At 43.7% G+C, this 20022-nt stretch overlaps 1 protein-coding gene and 1 long non-coding RNA gene across 2 annotated transcripts in view; both read right to left on the reverse strand.

The window, feature by feature from the left end:
- LOC309556979 overlaps positions 1 to 20022 on the reverse strand; it is a 462428-nt gene that overhangs the window by 268560 nt on the left and 173846 nt on the right. The gene's annotated exons all lie outside the window — the stretch shown is intronic.
- The window catches only part of RAD21 (RAD21 cohesin complex component), a 38650-nt gene that overhangs the window by 11810 nt on the left and 6818 nt on the right, over positions 1 to 20022 (reverse strand). Inside the window, exons 2-3 of the mRNA XM_082258170.1 lie at positions 5184 to 5360; positions 4971 to 5100 (exon numbers count right to left, since the gene is read on the reverse strand). Coding sequence (XP_082114296.1) covers positions 4971 to 5100; positions 5184 to 5327 — 274 coding nt within the window. The 5' untranslated portion in view covers positions 5328 to 5360. The remainder of the gene's footprint in view (positions 1 to 4970; positions 5101 to 5183; positions 5361 to 20022) is intronic.

Below are 20022 nucleotides of genomic sequence, written 5' to 3' on the forward strand. Positions count from 1 at the left end.
TCGCACCGCAATCGCACTAAAACACACACGACCCTTTTTTTAATATGCAGCAGAATCGGATCACATGGTGGTTCACACTAGTGCTATCCGATTCTGTGCGAACTTGCAGATCGCACTGCAATATGCGATCTCAACTGGGGGTGTCGTTAAATTTTAATTGACACCCCCTGCGTATCGCATATGGCAGTGTGAACTGCCAGGGGTGCGAATGCAATGCGGGAACACGCTGTATATTCGCATCGTTCCCGCTTCGCACAAATGTGAACCGGGACTCAAACTGTCTGCAAGCCTACAGAGTTTATTTGAAGTGGATGTTAACCCTCTCCTATACCCAGTCAAGGGAATTTAACAGCCTCAGATACAAATCTCCCTACACAAGTTAAATTTTAGATTTGCTGTCTTTCCCTTTCTACATTCTTTAGAAAGTGAACGTGGTGTTAGAAATCGTGTTCTCATTCAGCAGTGGGTGTGGAATCTGGGCCTACACTGTGTGAGCTGATTTCAGGAAAGCTACACAACCCCCCCTACACACAGGCAGAAGAACGAAGACACTTGCAGAGCTGGACTGTAAATAAACCAGCTCCCTGCTCCTCTCCGAGCACCCTCCGAGAAATTTCCAGCTGCTGTTATCTTGTGCGTTGGGAGAACTTGTTAGAATTGACTCTGCTGAACAGAGGACTAAAGCACCAGAGACAAATGGCACTCAGCTTTAGAGGTAAGTACACATTACAGATATATGCGTCTAGGTCAGATTTCATGAATGGGGGGGGGGGGTTTACTTTTGTGACATGCATTTCTGTTCAGGTTTTCCCCTAGAGCGGAACCAATGTTAGGTCTACACCTTTTAACCTGCCCATAGACAGACATTAAGCTTTCAGCCAGATGCACCTCAAAAACTGACAGGTGGATCTGATCCGACCACATTCATGTGAAAGACGTCAAGAGACTGAAATCTACAGTTAAAGTAAAAGTATAGCAAAAGCTTTTCTGGCTATACTTCTATGGATCTCACAGGAGTGGTTTTCTGCACTCCTGCAACTGGTTTTCAGCTGACAGCGGGCGTAAGTCCGCTGGTGGTTGTGGTCACTGAACTGGTTCAGGTTCTGCAAAGACCCCGACCATACATATTGGGACCTGGCCACAAACCTCTGCACCTTTTTATTGAGCCAAGACTCCAACAGATGCACCTCAGGGATGCCCCACTGGAGACAACTGATAAGTACCTCCGGATGAAGGGACCACTCCCCTTGGTCAAACGCCTGCAGACTGAGGTAATCCACCTGCCAGTTTTCTACCCTTGGAATGTGTATGGCGGTGAGGGCTGGAACGACCGTTTTGTCCACCTTAGAATGCTGGCTACCTCCAGGGCCACCAGGACACTTCTTGTGCCCCCCCTGGTGATTGACATTAGCCACAGGCGTGGCATTGTCCGACTGAATGCGCACTGGACATCCTTGGAAATTATCCGTCCAATGGTCCAGGCACAGTCTGATCGGTCGGAGTTCCAAGACATTGATCAGTAGTCTGAACTGTTCCAGTGTCGAGTCCCTGAGCAGAATTTTTGCTGAGGATGCCCCCCCCAGCCGGCATCAGTGACGACCAATGTCCAATACCAGGGGAGGAACGATTTGCTCAGCCGAAGCGCCGGAGAAGGAAGCCACTATATCAGGGACTCCCTCATTCCCCGGCTCAGCTGGATCTGATTGTCCACAGACTGCAGGGTCTTGTCTCATTTGTCTAGAATCTCCTTTGTGCAGTGACCTCACATAGAACTCAGCAAATGGAACCGCCTCGAAGGTAGACACCATCAGGCCCAGCATCCGCAAGTACGGAGGGATGACCATCTGTGGGACAGCAGGAGATGAATTGCAGCCTGCAATTTCTGGAGTTTGTCCAGCGAAAGGAGTATTCTGGCTAAGGCTGAGTCAGACCCAGATGGTCCAGCTTTGTGGACGGAACCAGAGCAGACTTCTGAAAATTCAGAATTCAGCCAAACTCCCTCAGAGTACGTATGGGGATTTCCAGGTTTTCCACCAGAGTAGTAGGAGACTCCGCTCGCAGAAGGAGGTCATCCAAGTAGCCCAGTACTGCGATCCCCCGTTGGAGTAACAATTCCAGCACCGGGGCTAACAATTTTGTGAAGACCTGAGAAGCAGAGGTAAGGCCAAAGGGTAATGCCACAAATGGATAATGCTCCTCTCCCACGGCAAAGCTGAGGAAGCTCTGGTGACCGACACATATTGGAATGTGAAGGTAAGCATCCTTGATGTCGATAGAGGCAAGAAAATGCCATCACCGCGTGAATGGACTTCATCCTGAACTTCTGCACCTGCGCAAAGCAGTTCAGCGCCCTGAGGTCCAGGATAGGACGCACCTGGCCACTGATATGGGTCAGGGTGCATCTTCATGCTGAAGGAGCCTTGTCCGTGGGTCTGGCGAAGCCCGCTCTCTGCTTGCTAGACCAGCCTCGAGTCCTTGTCAGTCGACCCTGAGGAAAAAAAGAAAAAAAAAAAAAAAAAAAAACACGTATGACCCCGAGAGTGGCCCACATCTACGACTAGGTTTCTTGCCCTTAGTAGCCTGCAGTAGCCTGCCGAAGAAAGGTACTCTTACCCCCTTGTGAGACCTTTGAGGTCATCCAGGGTGGCCCCAAACAGGCGATCTCCTTGAAAGGGGAGCGCAGTCAAGGCCTTTTTAGGAGTCTGGTCCGCAGACCAGCATTTGAGCCGAAGGACCACTACCAAAGAGCTGAGCCACTAGGGGAGCCGCATCCAAAGAGGCATCACAGATGAACTGCAGCCCCTAGACCAGCTGGTCTGCCAGCTCAGCAAAGGCAAGGGAGAGCTGTTCTCTCCAGATCACAGCGTAAAAGATCAGAGTTTGCAGCACCAGGGCAATGGTGAATGCCGGCCTCAGTGCCGAACAAGCCAGAGTGTACATATTGCGGGCAACAGCCTCTGCCTTCCTGTCAGCCGGATCCTTAAAAGCCGGAAGACTCTTCAACCAGAATCATGGTTGCCTTGCTCAATCTGGAACCCGGTGGGTCCACCGCCGGTGGAACAGTCTTTTTGCTAGCCCGTCGCCCGCAAGCCACCTCCTCCCGGGACACAAGACTCAGACCGCCAACAGTGCATCGATGGATGGTTGGGACCCAAACATGGCAGCCATGCATTGAGCACACCGGCTACAAGAAAACGGTAGCCCCACGAGGCTCTCAGGGACCCAGGAGGGATCCCCAGGTCTCAAGACCAGGTACAAACCCCCCTTCAATCGTCTGGTCGCCGACGGAGCAAAAAGCCTTTAATCACTATGGGTAGCTATAAGTAACGGGCGTAGCCTAAAGAGAAGCTTACCGGCCTATTCAGAACATTGTGATAGTGCTTTCAAGCACCAAGACCTCACAGCTCCAAGAATGTTCTCAGCTCACTTGCCCACGCAGAGGTCCAGAGCTCCGGTATTAGCTTGCTCAGGTCGAAGACAACACTGCCCCCCCCCCCCCCATGATCGTTTTACATGCTTTCCTCGTACTTCAGGACCACTATGCATTAGTGCAAAAGAAAGGCACAGAGGGGCACCAGACTAAGTGCAGCATTTATTAAAATCAAGACAAAAAGGCACGTCACCTCTTAAAACGAACAAGCATGTTTAGCTATGGCCAGCTTCGGATAAAAACGGCACCAGAGCAATGGAGCCGTGTGAACAGAAAGCAGCTGTCCGTCGCAAAAAATAGTGTGGAACGCAAGATGGTGCTGGACCAGACATGTCATCACTTGGGAGGCCATGCTGACTAAAAAGGGTTGAGAACGTGTTTCAAAGTTTCCGCTTCATCAGACCTGATTGGCTATGGGAAAAGTCAATCAAACGACTTTCACTAGCCAATCGGGTCTCATGAAGCAGAAGCTTTGAAACGCGTTACCTCCCCTTTTACGCCAGCACAGCCTCCCAAAAGACGTCACATCTGGTGCCATCTTGCATTACATGCTTGTTTATGCGGCGATCGGCTGCTTTCAGTACACAGCTTCATTGCTCTGGTGCTGTTTTCATCTAGGACTGTCTGGGAGATCTCCAAGGCTGGCCATAGGAATCTATACATGCTAGTTTGATATTTTGAGATGCAAATTGCCCTTTGTCTTGATGTTATACTAACAATGCCGCACTTAGTCCCGCACCCCTCCATGCTTTCTTTTTGTATGTCTACAGAGTTGCTTGCTTCACTCTAAATAGTGCTGCCTCTGATGCGGCTTTTAATCATCTCCATCATATATCCTGATCGTATGGACACTTGTATTTTTGGACTTTTCATATTTATAAATTTGCGATCACTATTTACTTGTTTATAAAAACGCATCCCTCTAGCGCCACTGGTTTACTTTTACTTTTTTACATTACAGCAACAGTGCAAGGGGCTTTGGCTGGGCAGGGATGCAGTGAAGGAACACAGGCAGGAAAGTAATCATTGCTATAGGGGTTGGCTATCAAACTACTGTCACTGTGAATGAGCAAATGAGTGCCTCTTTAAAGACTTTGTATATAATTAAAAGCAGCCGATTTTCACATCACAGAAATGTGAAGACTAAAAGTACTGTCTGAGGACACTTGTCCAGTTTGTCATTTGAAATCAAGATTATATGCAACCTCAAATTACATCAACCAAAAAAAAAAAAAAAAAAAAAAAAGATTACAATCTCTTTACAAATTGAAATCTAAATGTTTGAAGGGATCAGTTAGTGGCTGGATCTTATCACATACAAGCAGCACACACTGCTTCTAGCTTTCTGTGCTGCCAAGATAACACAAAATGACATTTGCAGGCTAGGGCGCTCAGGAGATAAATGGTACACAGGTCATTTAATTGAGGGCTAAAGATATGGCATCTAAACAAAAATCTATGTTCTTTCCTCCTTGACGGAAAATAGCTGTGTGATAAGCAGATTTACGGAGAACGGAGACTGAGGAGCGTCGATACTCACCAGGCCGAAAGGCCATCTTTATTTTGATGAAAGCTTCATTACAGTCAGCAAGGAGGTACTTTGCCTTCCTGTGGTAGATTCTGACAACACCCAATAGCAGATGCCCGGAAGTACGCAAAGCCATTTTTACCTAGAAGAAAATGAAGTTGTTACAGATGCCTAGGAAAAAAAAAAAAATTTGAAACTGGCAACCCTAATTCGCACAGCACAAACCTTCGGTGAGATGATGCTCTCCACACTGCTTTCCAGATTGCATTCAAACACATGGGCTTTTGTCAGCTTTTTGTCCCAGTGGGCCGCCAGCCAAATTTTGGCTAGCGGCCCTCTCTTGCTCAGAACAAAGTGTGCGTAAAACATCTTCCCTTGCTACTTCAGCCACAGAGGACAAACCTGCAAGAAGAAAAAAAAAAAAAAAAAAAAAAAAAAAAAAAATTGATGAGTGCAACTATTAAGATCAAGATAAACCACACAACACAGTTTTAGTGTATTTTTAAAATTATAATAGCAATATGGACAAATCACAAGAGCTAGGCAGACATTGTGTAAACTAGTAGTTGTACCCCTACGAAGTATAGGGGACCTCAACGGTTGCCCTTGACACAAGGGACAGACCATGCTCAGATGTGATGCTAGAGGACTCTGGGTGCAGACATATTAGAGGAAATTATGTTCAGAGACCGGGGACATGCTAGAGATGTGGGTGGACACTAAAGACATGCTACAGTGAGTGCAAGACTGAAAACAGTTTACACGAAAGAAAGTAAAGATCATTGCTATTAATCCTTTACAAACCAATGCTTCCACTCTGTACTAGACGTCTTGGGTTCAAGGGTTGCATGTAGCCCTGGTGTGTACAGACAGCTTCAAATACATGCCCAAGCATATAGGTATATATCTACCACCAACAGAGCCTTGATGTTCAGAAGCAAGTTTGCCCCTATTTATCTCCATAGATAAAACCTTATGTGCACCGGTCTCCCTAATGTTACCACTCTTAACTTATTCTATAAAATTTAATCAATGTTGCCGATCCTCACAAAACAAAAAAAAAAAAACAACAAAAAAAAAATGGATATATAGGAACAGATATATCAACACACCCCCCCCCCCCCGATACTGCAAACACCTCGTGGACATTTAAAGGAGAAGTAACTTTTTAGCCATACTTCTCCTGGCGATCACAGGAGTGCAGTTAGTATCCCTGATTCAGCTGAGTACAGCCCGCTGCTGGCTGACCTCAGAGCTTCTCCAGGCTCTGCAGGGATCCACCCAGATGTGTGAGCAACAGCCAATGGTTCCCACTCCCTGTAGAGCCCAGGGATTCAGTGAGAGCAGAGACCGTTCACTGAAGATTGAGACTGAGGGATCAGTGGTCTTTGATTGCTAAACTCTCAGCGAGCCATCTAGGAGAGTATCCCCCCCCCCCCCCCAACCTCTTAACGTCTTGAAGACTAATCTTTTTCTGCCATTTTTTGTTTACAAGTTTAAATCAGTATTTGCTAGAAAACTACTTCTAACCCCCAAACATACTTTGTTAAGCAGAGACTCTAGGCAATAAAATGGCGATCGGTGGAATTTTTTATGTTGCACAGTATTTGCACAGCTTTTTTTTCAAACGCAATTTACTTGGAAAAAATACACACACATTAAATAGATATAGATAGATCTCCATCTCATAAAAAATGTTACGCCAATTCATACCCAATGTGTTGCACTTTAAAATTGTGCATGCTTGTGGAATGGCGACAAACTACGGTATTTAAAATCTCCAGGCAACGCTTAAAATTCCTTTACGGGCTACCTGTTTAAAGTTAAAAGAGTTCTAGCGCTAGAATTATTTCTCTCTAATGTTCATGGCAATACCACATGTGCAGTGTAACAATGTTTACATATGTGTACGGGACTTGCTTCTGTGGGCAAGAAATGGGGGAGCTTTAAAATTTCCTATTTTACTTTAAATTTTTACACTGTCCCTTTAATTTTTTTATCACTTTTATCCTATTACAAGGAATGTAAACATCCATTGTAATAGAAATGAGGATGACATGTCCTCTTTATGAAAAAAAAAAAAAAAAAAAAGTTCATTTCTGCCCTGGACCGGAAAGACATCATGAATCTGGTCTAATCGCCTCTGGGACCAGCTGGCCGCACTGTCTGATCATTTTTTTTTAGGGGAAACCGTAAGCCAGAGAAACCCCAGCCAGTGTGGGCGTCCCCTCCCACCCCCTCTGAAAGTGTTCCAGCAGGTCATGAGTGGATTCTGAATACTTTCATGAGAAACCCAGCCACCGGCTGAAGAAAAAAAAAAAAAAAAAAAAAAAAAAAAAAGAAAAAAAAAAAAGATAAAAATGCCAGGGTTATGGCCGATAGCTTCAGCTATAACCCCAGTAAACCACTTCAAAGCCATAACTTAAATATACATATTGAGGTCTTGAAGTGGCTGAAATGTCTCAAACTGTTTTGTGGTCTTGTACTTCACAAAACTCCAGAAAAGACATCTAGTTAAAATCTGTTGGCTTCTGTTCACAGTCTAGCGATCGATGTAAATACCATCAAAATTAACTACAAAAGGTCTCTTGAGATGGTATACAACACTGGTAAAAGCACAGAAATGCCAACAAGAGAAATCTTCATTATGTTGGAGGGGGGGTGAAGTTTGAAAGATACAATGACACACATTTGGTGGAATTGTCCAAGGATTGGAGAATACTGGCAGAAGGTTCAACAACTTGAGGAGATTACAGATGAAAATATCATTGACAACCCATGGGTATGCCCATTTCACAAATCGGACAAAACAATACAAAAGCATAATAGTACCAAACTTGTTAAATGCAGCCAAGGTGGTAAATCCTAAAGAAAATTGTTAGATCTGGAAAGCCCCACAACTGGAGATTGATTTAAAAGAACAAAATACACATATAAAAGAACAAAATACACATATAATATGGAATATCTGGGTAGTAGGGAGGAGGAGCAGATAGTACGTTTCTCAAATAAATGTGAAAAAAGACTAGCAGATATGCTGAAATCTGGAAGGTTTAGGGGGAATAGGAGGGACAAACACATAGGCACAGAGGATGATGTATAAGAGGATTGGAAGTTTGGAAGGGGGGGGGGGGGGTCTGTTGGGAAGGAAAGGAATGCATTTGTGATTGTGAGGGTGATTTTTGTATTGTCAATTTTTTTGAAACTTAATAAAAATGTAAATCTATAAAAAAAAAAAAAAAATTAGCTCTTGGCTTACGAATAGTTGTGTAACATGCGCATACCCCATCTCCCAGAGCTCTCCGTTTACAATTTATAGTTTTGAGCGCCGATAGGATAACTACTACTGATGCTCTGACAGGAGATCTTGGAGTCTCCCATTTAGCAGCTGCCGTATTATTCTCCCACTCGCCTCTCCTATTGCCCAATCACAAAACTCTTCGTTATTTTGTGGATGGTTTCACAAATACAAAAAATATTTGGTTAAGGGACAGGGAGGAGTGGTGGGCAGTGTGACTGCTTAGGAAAGCCACATCTCTCCTGTCGGAGTGGTGGAAACCGTCTGCAAAATTACTATCTGCGAAAAAACTGCGCCTTAAGCCCCGGTTCACACTTATGCGATGCGGGAAGGCTGCAAATTCGCATATCGCAGTGCGATCTTGCAGTTCGCACAGGATCGGATCGCACAAGTGTGAACCGCTGTGCGATCCGATCCTGATGCGGCTGCAAAAAAGGGTCCTGTGCGTCTTTGCTGCGGGTGCGGTGCGAATTTAGCCAAAGCGTATGGCTAAACTCGCACCGCACAGCCGATCGCATGTAATGAAGGAGCAGTACGCTCCGACATTACATGCGATCGCCGCATCAGTGTGAACCGGCTCTAAAAAAAAAGAAAAAAAAAGTCCAGGTGTTTGAATACACTAAGAATCAGAAGGAAAATTCCACACAGGGAATGATCGTGAGATTTTCATATAGTGTGTACACAACTGTCTACATCTGATTCAGACTTTCCAAATAAAAACATTTACGAAGGAACAAACTCCAAAATTATTCTTGTATGTGAACAGATTCAGAACTAATGATTTTCTTTTAAGGTGTACTGTTCTTGTACAAGAAAAACTGGATACGAAAGACTGCGCATGATCAGAAACAATATAGGTTACATTTCTTTTGCATTTGCACGCTATTCTTTTTTAATATACATGTCTTTTGGTTCATAGCTGCAGCAGCTTTGGAAATACATGGGTATGCTCCCCCAAATTTTTTGCCTGTTTATTATGTATTAGGTCTGACCAGACTATCGAGGTTGAGCAGCCCTCCCCACCCCCCACACACACCTGTACTCAATCAGTGTCCACCATCAAGTGGATATGGGAGGAGTCCCCTGTAGTACATTTGCACATTTTTCCCAGCAAGGAGTGTTATCTCCAAGGGTTAGAAGGGCTGGATTCATCTCTTTTTCATGGATAGTGTAGGACCCACTGATAATGGGGTACTTTGACGCAGTAGTGGGCTTGAGCACGATATGGCCATATGGTGGGACCAAACCCCCATTTTTATTTATGGATTGTCTTCAGATTTGGTAGTAATTTCTTTTGCATTTGCGCGCTATTCTTTTTTAATATACATTTCTACGTCAAATAAAAAAAGCCTTTGTAGTTCCGAGAATGTTTGTACAATAAGTGCCATACTAGGGTCAACATTGAGGAAAACCAGACGATCGCTCACTCGATTTTCTTAGTGTACAAAAGCAGATTAACTTTCCTGAATAATTTTTTTTTTTTAAATATATTTTTCAACTGAAGCCTTAAAATGTTATTTAGTCTGGCAGGCAAGAGCTCATTAAGTTTAGGTTAGGTTCACCAATACCACTATGTGGGGGATCAAATAAGATCCAATTCAATTAAAGTTGAGATAAGAAAAAAAAAAGCAGCGACCGAAAGCTGAAAATGAGTTAGTTAATGAGGTAATGTGAATGTACAGTTCCATAAGAAAGGAGACAGACTCCCTGCACTGGTACATACAGTAAAGTTCATATTCCCATCGCATACCTCAGACTCCCTGCACTGACATCATATTCCCATCGCACACTTCAGACTCCCTGCACTGACATCATATTCCCATCGCACACTTCAGACTCCCTGCACTGACATCAATTTCTCAAAAAGTACAGCCAAAACATTTTGTTATGGACAGAGCAAGGAAGGGTTAGAAGGTGGCTGGGTTCATATATGAAAACTGGATGAGTTCTACACCGCATCCAATTCGCACAACATGTGAGTGTGACCATCTTTTAATGGAGCTGTCCAGGGCAGCTGAGGTGCAAATCTGAAAAGGGTCCTGTGCGTTTTTAGGTCCTGTTCAGATGCAAATTCAGGGAAAGATTTGCAACTGAAACAATGAACACAAATGTACAGGACATCGGAACTCTGCAAACCACAGCCAGACCAGTGTAAACCCAGACAAACTTTTAACAGATATCCAGGACTCAAACTTCACTCACTTCCTGACATGGTTTCACCAAAGTGATAAAATCTTTAACAGGGATAGAGATGGGGATTTTAGGTGTACCCTCTTCTCCCAACAGAAGATAGATTTACCCTCACTTCCAGTTAAAGTGTTACTAAACCCCACAACAGTAAAATCAGTCTGTATATGCAGTAAAGCATGCTTGTTACTCACTGTTGAACCCAAGGGTTATCCCTCTGCATTGTGCAAGAAGGCTGTTTGATCCTGTATACACACATCCTCCCACTCTTGCACTGTCCCCATAACAGGTCTAAATAAGTCAGTTACTAGAGTCACTCTGCACATGCTCAGTTTGGTGTGCATTGCTAGAGTGTTTCCTTAGTGTGCATGTGATCGGCACAAGGCCAAGCAGCACTATCCAGACAGAGGGTCGGATGGTCCTGCATCCTGATAGGACAGTCAGTGCAGTATGAAAACTCCTCCTAGAAGCTTTAACCAGTCAATGACAGAAGTCACAAGACAGCTATATACTGCTGATGAGAAAAGGTATTTAGCAGTTTATATTTACTATAATGTTTGCATCCCCATATTCTGTGTACTGTGGGAGACCAGATATAGTGAATGCAGGCTCCTGGGTTTAGTAACACTAAGGGGAAACTGCTGTCATCACTAAAGTGGGGAACACACTGCCGAAAATTCCCGTCCGAAGTAAAAATCTTACGATTTTTGGCTAGTGTGTACACATCAGCATTATTTAAAGGAAAAAAAAAAACAGAGGGACAAACACCAAAATTTTTATTGTCCGTCCCCAGCACGAAAAATTGGATTCGAAAGATCGCACATGATCTGAAGTTTGACGACCTGGAAGTCAAGGAACAAACGTCGCAAAAAAAAAAAAAAAACTACAGACGAGAAATTTCGTGAACGTTATGCACTGTCAACTAAAAACAGTTATGACCGCTGATCATGAGAGAGAGAAAAAAAAAAAAATCTGAGGATATTTCGTTCGATTCTCGTCGAGTGTGTACAAGCCTTAAGACAATAGGAAAATCAAAGAGCCTCAGAGAGCTGTAGAACAGACATCTTATCAGCTTTTTCCAAGGAAGAAAGAAAGAAAAAAAAAAAAAAAAAAAAAAAAAAAAACAAGGCTTGGATGAACATACTGTACACTTAGAAGCTCATCCAGTATAACTGTCAACTGGATAAGGCCAGACAAGAATGAGAAGTTTAGAACCAAGGAAGCTGCAAAAGTATTATGACTGCACAAATCTAATACTATGGAGGGAGTTGTGGAATTGAATCCACACATTCAGTACATCTTAGCACCTCTCTCTCTCCAATACTTGTACAGTCATGGCCAAAAATATTGGCACCCCTGCATTGGTCAGATAACGCACCGCTTCGCCCAGAAAATTGCTGCAATTACAAACGTTTAGGCATTCTCATTTGTTTGCGTTGGTATGACGGAAAAAAAAAAAAAAAAAAAAGTGGAGAAACAAAAAGTCAAATCTGACACTCCACGCAAAACTAAAAAAAAAAAAAAAAAAAAAAAAAAAAAAAAAATGGACTGGACAAAATTCTTGGCACCTTCTCAAAATTGTAAGAACTAAATGCATTCCAAGTTTGTGATGCTCCTTCAACCACCTTAGAATATATATCATGTTTTTGACGTTAAATACCAGGGTTATGGCTGCAGCTAGATGCTATAACCTGACACTTAATACTTTTTGGGGAACAGTGAAACCAATACAGTGATCAGTGCTAAAAATATACACGGTCACTGTACTGTTTGGAAAGGAAGGGGTTAATAGGGGCTAACAAAGGGTTAAATGTGTCCCCTGGTAATGCTTACTGTGAGAAATGTGCTGTGACTGGGGGTGGGGATGTAAAGATACGCGTTCCTGCTTAGCAGGAGCACAGGATTAGTACATTCCCTCTAACAGTCCAGCAGACCGCTGATTGGTTCCTGCTGTGCCCAATTACAAAGGCAGCGGTGTTCCCCAGAAGTGTCAGATCACAAGTGATCTGGTGCAGAGTGGCTGCCCTACTGCAGTATATGTGCATGGGGCAGTTGCTAAGCAGTCAAAGAAAAGAATAAAGTTCCTACAGTCAAACATGGTGGGAATTCACTGATTTTTTTTTTTTTTTAGGGTTGCTTTGCTGCTTCAGGTGTGGGATGTCTTGATCGTGTGCATGGCTTTAAGAAATCTGAAGACTACCAAAGAATTGTGGGGTGCAATGAAGGACCCATTGTTAGAAAGTTAGGACTTGGTCAGAGGTCATGAGTCTTGCAGCAGGACAATGATCCAAAGCACATGTCAAAAAGCACCCAGAAATGGCTTAAGACAAAGCGCTGGAGATTACTGAACTGGCAAGAAATTATAGTCCAGATCTAAATCCCATAGAGCACCTGTGGAGAGATCTCAAAAGAGCAGTTGGGAAAAGGAACCCTTCTAATCTGAGAGACCTGAAGTAGTTGGCGAAAGAAGAGTGTCCCACAATTCCAGTAGAGAGGTGTAAAACTCATTGATGGTTACAGGAAGTGGTTGAATCCAGGTTTTTTTTCCAAGGGGTGGGCTACCAAATATTAAAGTGTTACTAAACCCACAACAGTAAAAATCTGTCTATAGATGCAGAATAGCACGATTGTTACACTCAGTGTAACTTAGGCAATTAATTGAATTAAAGGGAGGATACATTTGTACAATGGAGGCAACATGCATAAAAAGGCAGTGTGATCCTGTATGCACAGATCCTCCCCCTCCTGCACGTTCACCCTAGGCAAGTTCAGATAAGACACAGTAAGTGTAGTTCAGCTGCACATGCCCAGTATGGTCTCTATTGCTGGAGAGAAAGCTTCCTGGTTTTAGCTGAGCTAGCATATCACACATGTGGGCTTGTATACGGATCCTAAATGACAGCCCAGTCCCTCCCCCATGCCCAGTAACAAAAAGAGAAAAAAAAAAAAAACAGTGGGTAGGATGTCACATCTTGGACTGATGGAAAAGCTTGAGGACACAGGCTATAGTGGATTTCAAGAGGCAGTGAAGTTTCCTGCATGAACACTCTGGACTCGGGTGGACCCGGCAGTGTATCACGTGACCGTGGTATACAGATCAGCTAACAAGGTACATAGCTGCAGTAATTTAATGTTAAAAAAAAAAAATTAGAAGCTGTGGGCAGTGCAGGGGGCTGATGAACATTTTTTATATTACTGGGTTTAGTAAAACTTAACCACCTAAGGACCAGGCCCATTTCTGACATGTTACTTACAAGTTAAAATCAGTATTTTTGCTAGAAAATTACATAGAACTAATATTATATATAATTCTGGAGAATAAAATGGCGGTTGTTGCAAAAAAACATGCAGTAAAGTTAACCCAATTTGTATTTACATTGTGAAAGTTGATGTTATGCTGAGTAAATGGATACCTAACATGTTACGGTTTAAAATTGCGCACACTCATGGCATGGCGACAAACTATGGTACTTAAAATCTCCATAGGCGATGCTTTAAAAATGTTTAGCGGTTACCAGTTTAGAGTTGCAGAGGAGGTCTTTCTAGAATTATTGCTCTCGCTCTGACAATTGCGGCGATACCTCAAATGTGTGATTTTAACAGTTCATTTTTAGGAACGACTTATGTATGTTTTTTTGTGCGAACTCACGGGGGACACTTGAAATATTTTCCTAGATTTCATTAAATTTTTTTGTAAAACTAATCACTTTTATTGCTGTCACAAGGTGGTGGAGTAACATTATCTCCCAAAAGCCGACCGCCAGCTCAAAAAGAATGGTACCGGGTTGATGCCTGCAGATGCAGGCATCATCCCGATACAACCACTTCTGCAAGCTGACAAACCGGTACGTCGGTTTGCGGGAAGTGATTAAACTGAATGCCAATCATTTTGTCAAGTCCATTTTGAGTTGTGTGTGGAATGTGTCAAGATTTGGCTTTTCGTTTCTCCACATTGTGTCATACCCAGGGCTTTAAAAATCCTAGGCGCCAGGTCGCATTGGCGACTAGAATTAGCGACCTGGTGCCTGGGCTGCACTGCAGGTTTTGTCTTGTCCCCGTGCAGTCCATTTCCATCAGATTGCCGGCATGTTCACCCTGCATAGGAAAGTGGACAGGACCCGTCAACCGCCTGCTCAGCTGGAATTAGCAGAGAAATCCCTGCTAAGCAAGCAAATTCCGCTTAGCGGAGGTGCCCCTATGAAAGTGGCCTTAGGTGGCATGAGTTAACTGATCACTTATCGCCCCCACCTTGCTGCACTGTTCATCCCTAATGAGCCGCTGCCCATCACACCATCAAGCCACGTACGTACAGGCCAAAGCCGGGCGATATAAGCCGGTTCAATAAAAACAGACCGCCATTCGGCCTGTGTATGGCAGCCGGTTCGACAGAAACCGGCCATTTGGCATGCCTGAAAAAAAATAAAATAAATAGACAAAAAAAAAAAAAAAAAACACTGGCTCCTAGATTCCAAGCAGATTTGTCAAGCCCTGGTCATACCAATACAAACAAAATTATACATGAGAATGCCTAAACATTTGTAATTGCATCAATTTTCTGGACACAGTGGTGCATTATCTGACAGAAATGCAGGGGTGCCAATATTTTTGGCCATGAATGTATATTGCCCCGTGTTTTGTCTCCAAACTTCTTTTGCTGCACTGAAACCCAAGAAGTTTTCTTATCACTGCCATATTATGTAGAAAGAGGAGAGTATTCTGTAGTTCAAGCCAGGAGAGAGAAGTCTATGGTGACAATGCTGCTCTTGTATACAGTACAGTGAGTGGTCATTCTAGGACACCAGTGTGTTTTTGGCAGGATCACAAGATACAAATTTAAGGAAAAAAATGCCATCACATCTAGAGTGATACAATGTAAAATAAAAATAAGTTCTTGAGTCAAGTTACACTAATAAAAGTAGCACAGGGTCTAAACAGCAGTTTGACATCCATGTTATTCGCAATGCACAGTTACACATTTAATTGAAATGGCGATTAGCAAAAAAATCTTTTAAAATGCAGTCATGGCCTAGTTTTTACATTGCCTCTGGTTTGCTATGAGTCACAATAGTGTCTAAAACCGTAACAGTTCGGTTTCATTTACAGATGTAAGGAGGTATTTTTATCTCAGGTGCATGTCAGGACATAACACTACTAAGCTCCTGTCACACAGATCGCAGCTGAACAGCACAGGTATCACACTGCCAATTTTCTGCCCAGCAGGCCCCGTTAGCTCTATGGTCAGCGGGGTAAAAACAAGACTCTGCCATCGACTTGCATCAGACTAGCTCTGACCCAGTCTGCAAAAACTGAAAAGGGAGCAAGTCCTTTTCGGTTTTTATTTTTCTTGAACCCAGAGGTAAATGGATACAAATTTACATCCACATTTCCATAGGGCTCCATGGACCCTTCCTAGAATCAGTTCTGCCTCAAAAATTGACAGGCAGACCTGATCAGAATGTGTGTGAAATGTGCCCATGAATAACCAGGGCTGGGTTATAAAAGTTACAGCAAAAATCACTTAAAGTGGCTCTAAAGTCTAAACGTGCATTAAAGCGGTATTAAACCCAAAACCAAAAATGTAATACATCACAGATTACTAATCATGTGGCTGCTTTGGTTTTTTTAGGCTCTGTTCCCGCTGACCTGGCCAGTAACACCTCCTATATTTGAGTGCCTCCACTCTGGATGAATGAACACAGGGGGCACCTTTGGACAGCAGAATGGTTTCTCTGGAAGGGGGGGGGGGGGGGGGAGTGTTAGAGGAGTAGCAGATTTAAATGCACTAAAAAATTGAAACCAAAAACTCCCAACTCACACCACATCACAACAGTTTTTGTTCAGCAACAGTTTGTTAGTTTTGGGATAAAAGTATTACATAAAAAAAAAGGTGATCATTGTAAGCAACCCTGCGATAAATGGTTTGTCTCAACACATACATTGGCAGGACAGCTTGTTCTGTTGAAAAACCAACCCAAGCCAGCCATACAGAGCTGGATATACATACTGGCAGGCTGGTTGTACAGAGGTCGATATATACCGCCTGACTTCTGCACAACGGCAGGTCCCAACCTTTCCAGAATTTATTGTGTACTTTGTTTCTGAAATGCAAGCAGCTAGTGAAGTCAGCACTTCTGTTCTACAATAGGGGGTGCCAAGTATTTTGTAGATTACAGATTGGACATGGTGTGGGCAGACATAGGAGCGGATCTGTGTGTACACACACTCACAACCTGAATAGGGGCCATTGCCGTGTCCCATTCTTGGTGATACCCTGTCCAGGAGTAGATGGCCACTATAGTTGTGCAGTAGATTCCTCATTCCTGTCCCTATCAAGCCGCTCTGCTCACCCCACCGCTAACCTTCAGCAGTGCAGCGTTGCAGCCCAGTCTCTAACTGGCAATGGATCAGTATTGGTCCATGGACCAGGGGTTGGGAACCCCTGCTGTATACCCAGTCTGAGGGTTTTTTCTCAATCGACCAGTGCTGCTGCTTTAGTATTCAGAGGGGAAGGGTCGCCATCGCCAGAATACAAAAGGCTCAGCAGGAATGATTCCACATCGAATGTGTTACAGGAGAAAATGGAGTAATTTTTTTTTTTTTTTTAAGTTCCAACGCACTGGTAGGAAAAAAAAAAAAAAAAAAAAAAAAAAGAGAGGGGGGGGGGGGGGGTTGAGACTAATACTTTCTTCGAATGCTGTGCTAAATGAAAGTTCTGTGACACTTCAGTCATTTCTATGTGTTTGGAATAAAAGACCTCCTTCTGTGATTTCTAGTGAATATAGCTACCGTTATTCCTGTTGTCGTTTGAACAGACTCCTCCAATAAACTTGATAAGAGAAAGCGGTTTCAACGTCCTTTGCCACATTAAACCAACTTATTTCAAAGTGCCAACACTGGTGATGATCGCCCACCCCAAGAGGGATTGCAGTCATTTCAGCACTCGCCCGTCACCGGCGTCCAATTTCCGTGTGCCTGGCAGCTTCTTTTTATTGGTGCCCAGGATCATTACATATATGGGATGAAATTATATATATATATATATATATATATATATATATATATATATATATATATATATATATATATATATATATATATATATATATATATATATATATATATATATATATATATATATATATATATATATTTCACACACACACAGTAAATAAGAACCGCGGTGCAGGAAGCGTTGTTAGTCGTCTGAATGCCCAGCTGATGGGTCCGCCTTACGCGTATCGTCACACATTGACATCAGAGGTGACGTATGGAAGTGCATTACTTTTAATAAAATTATTCTTTGTTGGACATACTGCACTATTGGATTGCTTTCTATTCTGAGGTGGAGGAGGAAGGTCCATTCTGCTTTTATGCCAGTCATTTTTGCCTATTGTGTCCCGGCTTTTTCTGACCCCTCTGGGAAGGGAGGTTCAGATTCTCTGGAGGTGCTTTTGGCTGTGAAGGAGGGAGGTCCATTCAAGTCACTGTTATCAGTGTTATCCCTGCTGTTTGACCGCTCTGTAAAAGGAGGGTCAGAGTCTCCGGTAAGCAGTTTTGAACTGTCACAGGGTGTTTCTGAACATCTTTCCACTTCTACACACCGGTGATTGGTGGACCTCATTTTCATCCTAACTTTCTCAGAGACTTTCCTTTGGGACTTTATTGTTGTTGGTTATTTTTCATTATTGGCGCTGCTTTATGCTTCCATTATAAATAAGGTAATACCTTAAAGAGGAAGTAAACCCTCTGCAACTTTTACCTATAGGCAAGCCTATAAGGCTTACCTATAGGTACTGTAAATATCTCCTAAACATGCACCGTTTAGGAGATATTTACCTTACATGCAGCCAGTGACGTCACTGGCGCATGCGCTCTGAAGGAACGGCCGCTGGTGCCATTCCTTCAGAGTCCCGTGCCCATCGGTGCGCGTGCGCGGGAGTGACGTCACCGCGGCTCCGGCCAATCAGATGTTTCCTTATGTGCCTTATTTTGACAGGTTTTCCTGTAAGGACTGGGAACAACCAAAATTACCATTTGTGGTCCCCAAACATTTTGCTGTACGCTACCCTATTAAAGAGTCCCTTTAAAAAAAAAAAAAGTGGGCTAGTCCACCAGTGATGGACCCTCCTGTTTCCAGGTTAAAGTAATCCTGATCCCAGTAGAGGGATCTCTGCCCTTTTAAGGTCTCAGCTGACAAAGCGGAGGCTGTGGCATGCAGCATGTTTACTATGGCTGGTTCAGCATTGCGGCCAGTCTTTTCCTCAGCCCAGGTATCTCAGACCCTAACTGAATGGGCCAAGCCTTTGCACCAGGGCCTGAGGGGTGAGCAGGTCCCCGCTGCTTATGTTGATTTAGCTGACCAGTTGCTCCATGGGCTGCAGTTTTGGATACAGCTCCTGTGCTGTCCACACTTTTGTTTCAGCGGTGGTGATTAGGCGCCTGCTGTGGTTTAAGAATTTGTCCGCAGACCAAGCCTTTAAGAAAGCGCTCATTGATCTGCCTTTTCTAAGCGATCGCTTGTTTGGGGCTACACTGGATGATGTCATTAAGGGTATAACAAGGGGTCCGGAGTCTATTCTGTGGTTCGGATCTTAACCTCTTCCAAACAGGACGTTGATCAGAAGCTGGCCTTGAGTACCATCAAGGGCCAGGTGTCTGCCTTTGCAACCTTCTTTCAGTGACCCCCCCCCCCAGGCATGCACTCTTTAGTTCGTACCTTCACTCAGGGGGGTTCGGCATGTGGCTCCACATTTAGTCTCTTTTGCCGCCATGGGATTTAAATTTAGTGTTTTTGGTTCCCCAGAAACCTCCATTTTAGAATATTCGGGAGATTCCCTTGCCTAGGTTATCCCAGAAGGTGACATTCTTGGTGGCTATTTCCTTGGCTTGCAGGGTATCGGAATTGCTGCATTATTCTGTCGCAGTCCCTGTTTGGTGGTCCTCAGGGATAAAGTGGAACTTCGTCCCTGTCCATTTCTGTCCAAAGATGTCTTCCATTTGAATGAGGACATTGTGTTGCCTGCCTTGTGTCCGAAGCCGGCTCATCCCAAGGAATTTTCTTTGCATACCTTGGATGTGGTTCCTGCGATTCAGGTCTATCTGGCAGCTACTGAATCTTTTCGGAGGTCAGACTCTTGTGGTTACAGAAAGACCAAGAAAAGGGCTGACCGCTTCTTCGGCTACCATCTCCAGATAGATCAGACAGACGGGGACTCAACAGAGGTGAGATGAATCGGCGCTTACTCAAAAAATAGAGTCCTTATAAACTTTTAGTGTCCAAGATATTTTTGGGGGCACCTTCAATGAATAAGTCCACAAGTTTAGGCAGCCATCAGCAGGGGGGGGGGGGGGGGGAGAATTGCAGAAGTCATTTTTCCCAGGACGTGAAAGATAAACAAATACAGAGGTGCCTCTAAATGCAGACTGTAAATACTCTTTAATGGTGCGTTGCAAGCTACATAACTCACATGATTTTTCCATGAGTATAAAATGCCTTTGTGAAATTGATGAGTCCCTCCACGGTATCTTGTGCAGTAGGACTTGGGGGCCTTTGGCTGGTGCAGCAACCATCCCCGTGTT

The sequence above is a fragment of the Pelophylax lessonae genome (genome assembly GCF_965119305.1).
Source record: "Pelophylax lessonae genome assembly, chromosome: 5".
NCBI classification, from domain to species: domain Eukaryota; kingdom Metazoa; phylum Chordata; class Amphibia; order Anura; family Ranidae; genus Pelophylax; species Pelophylax lessonae.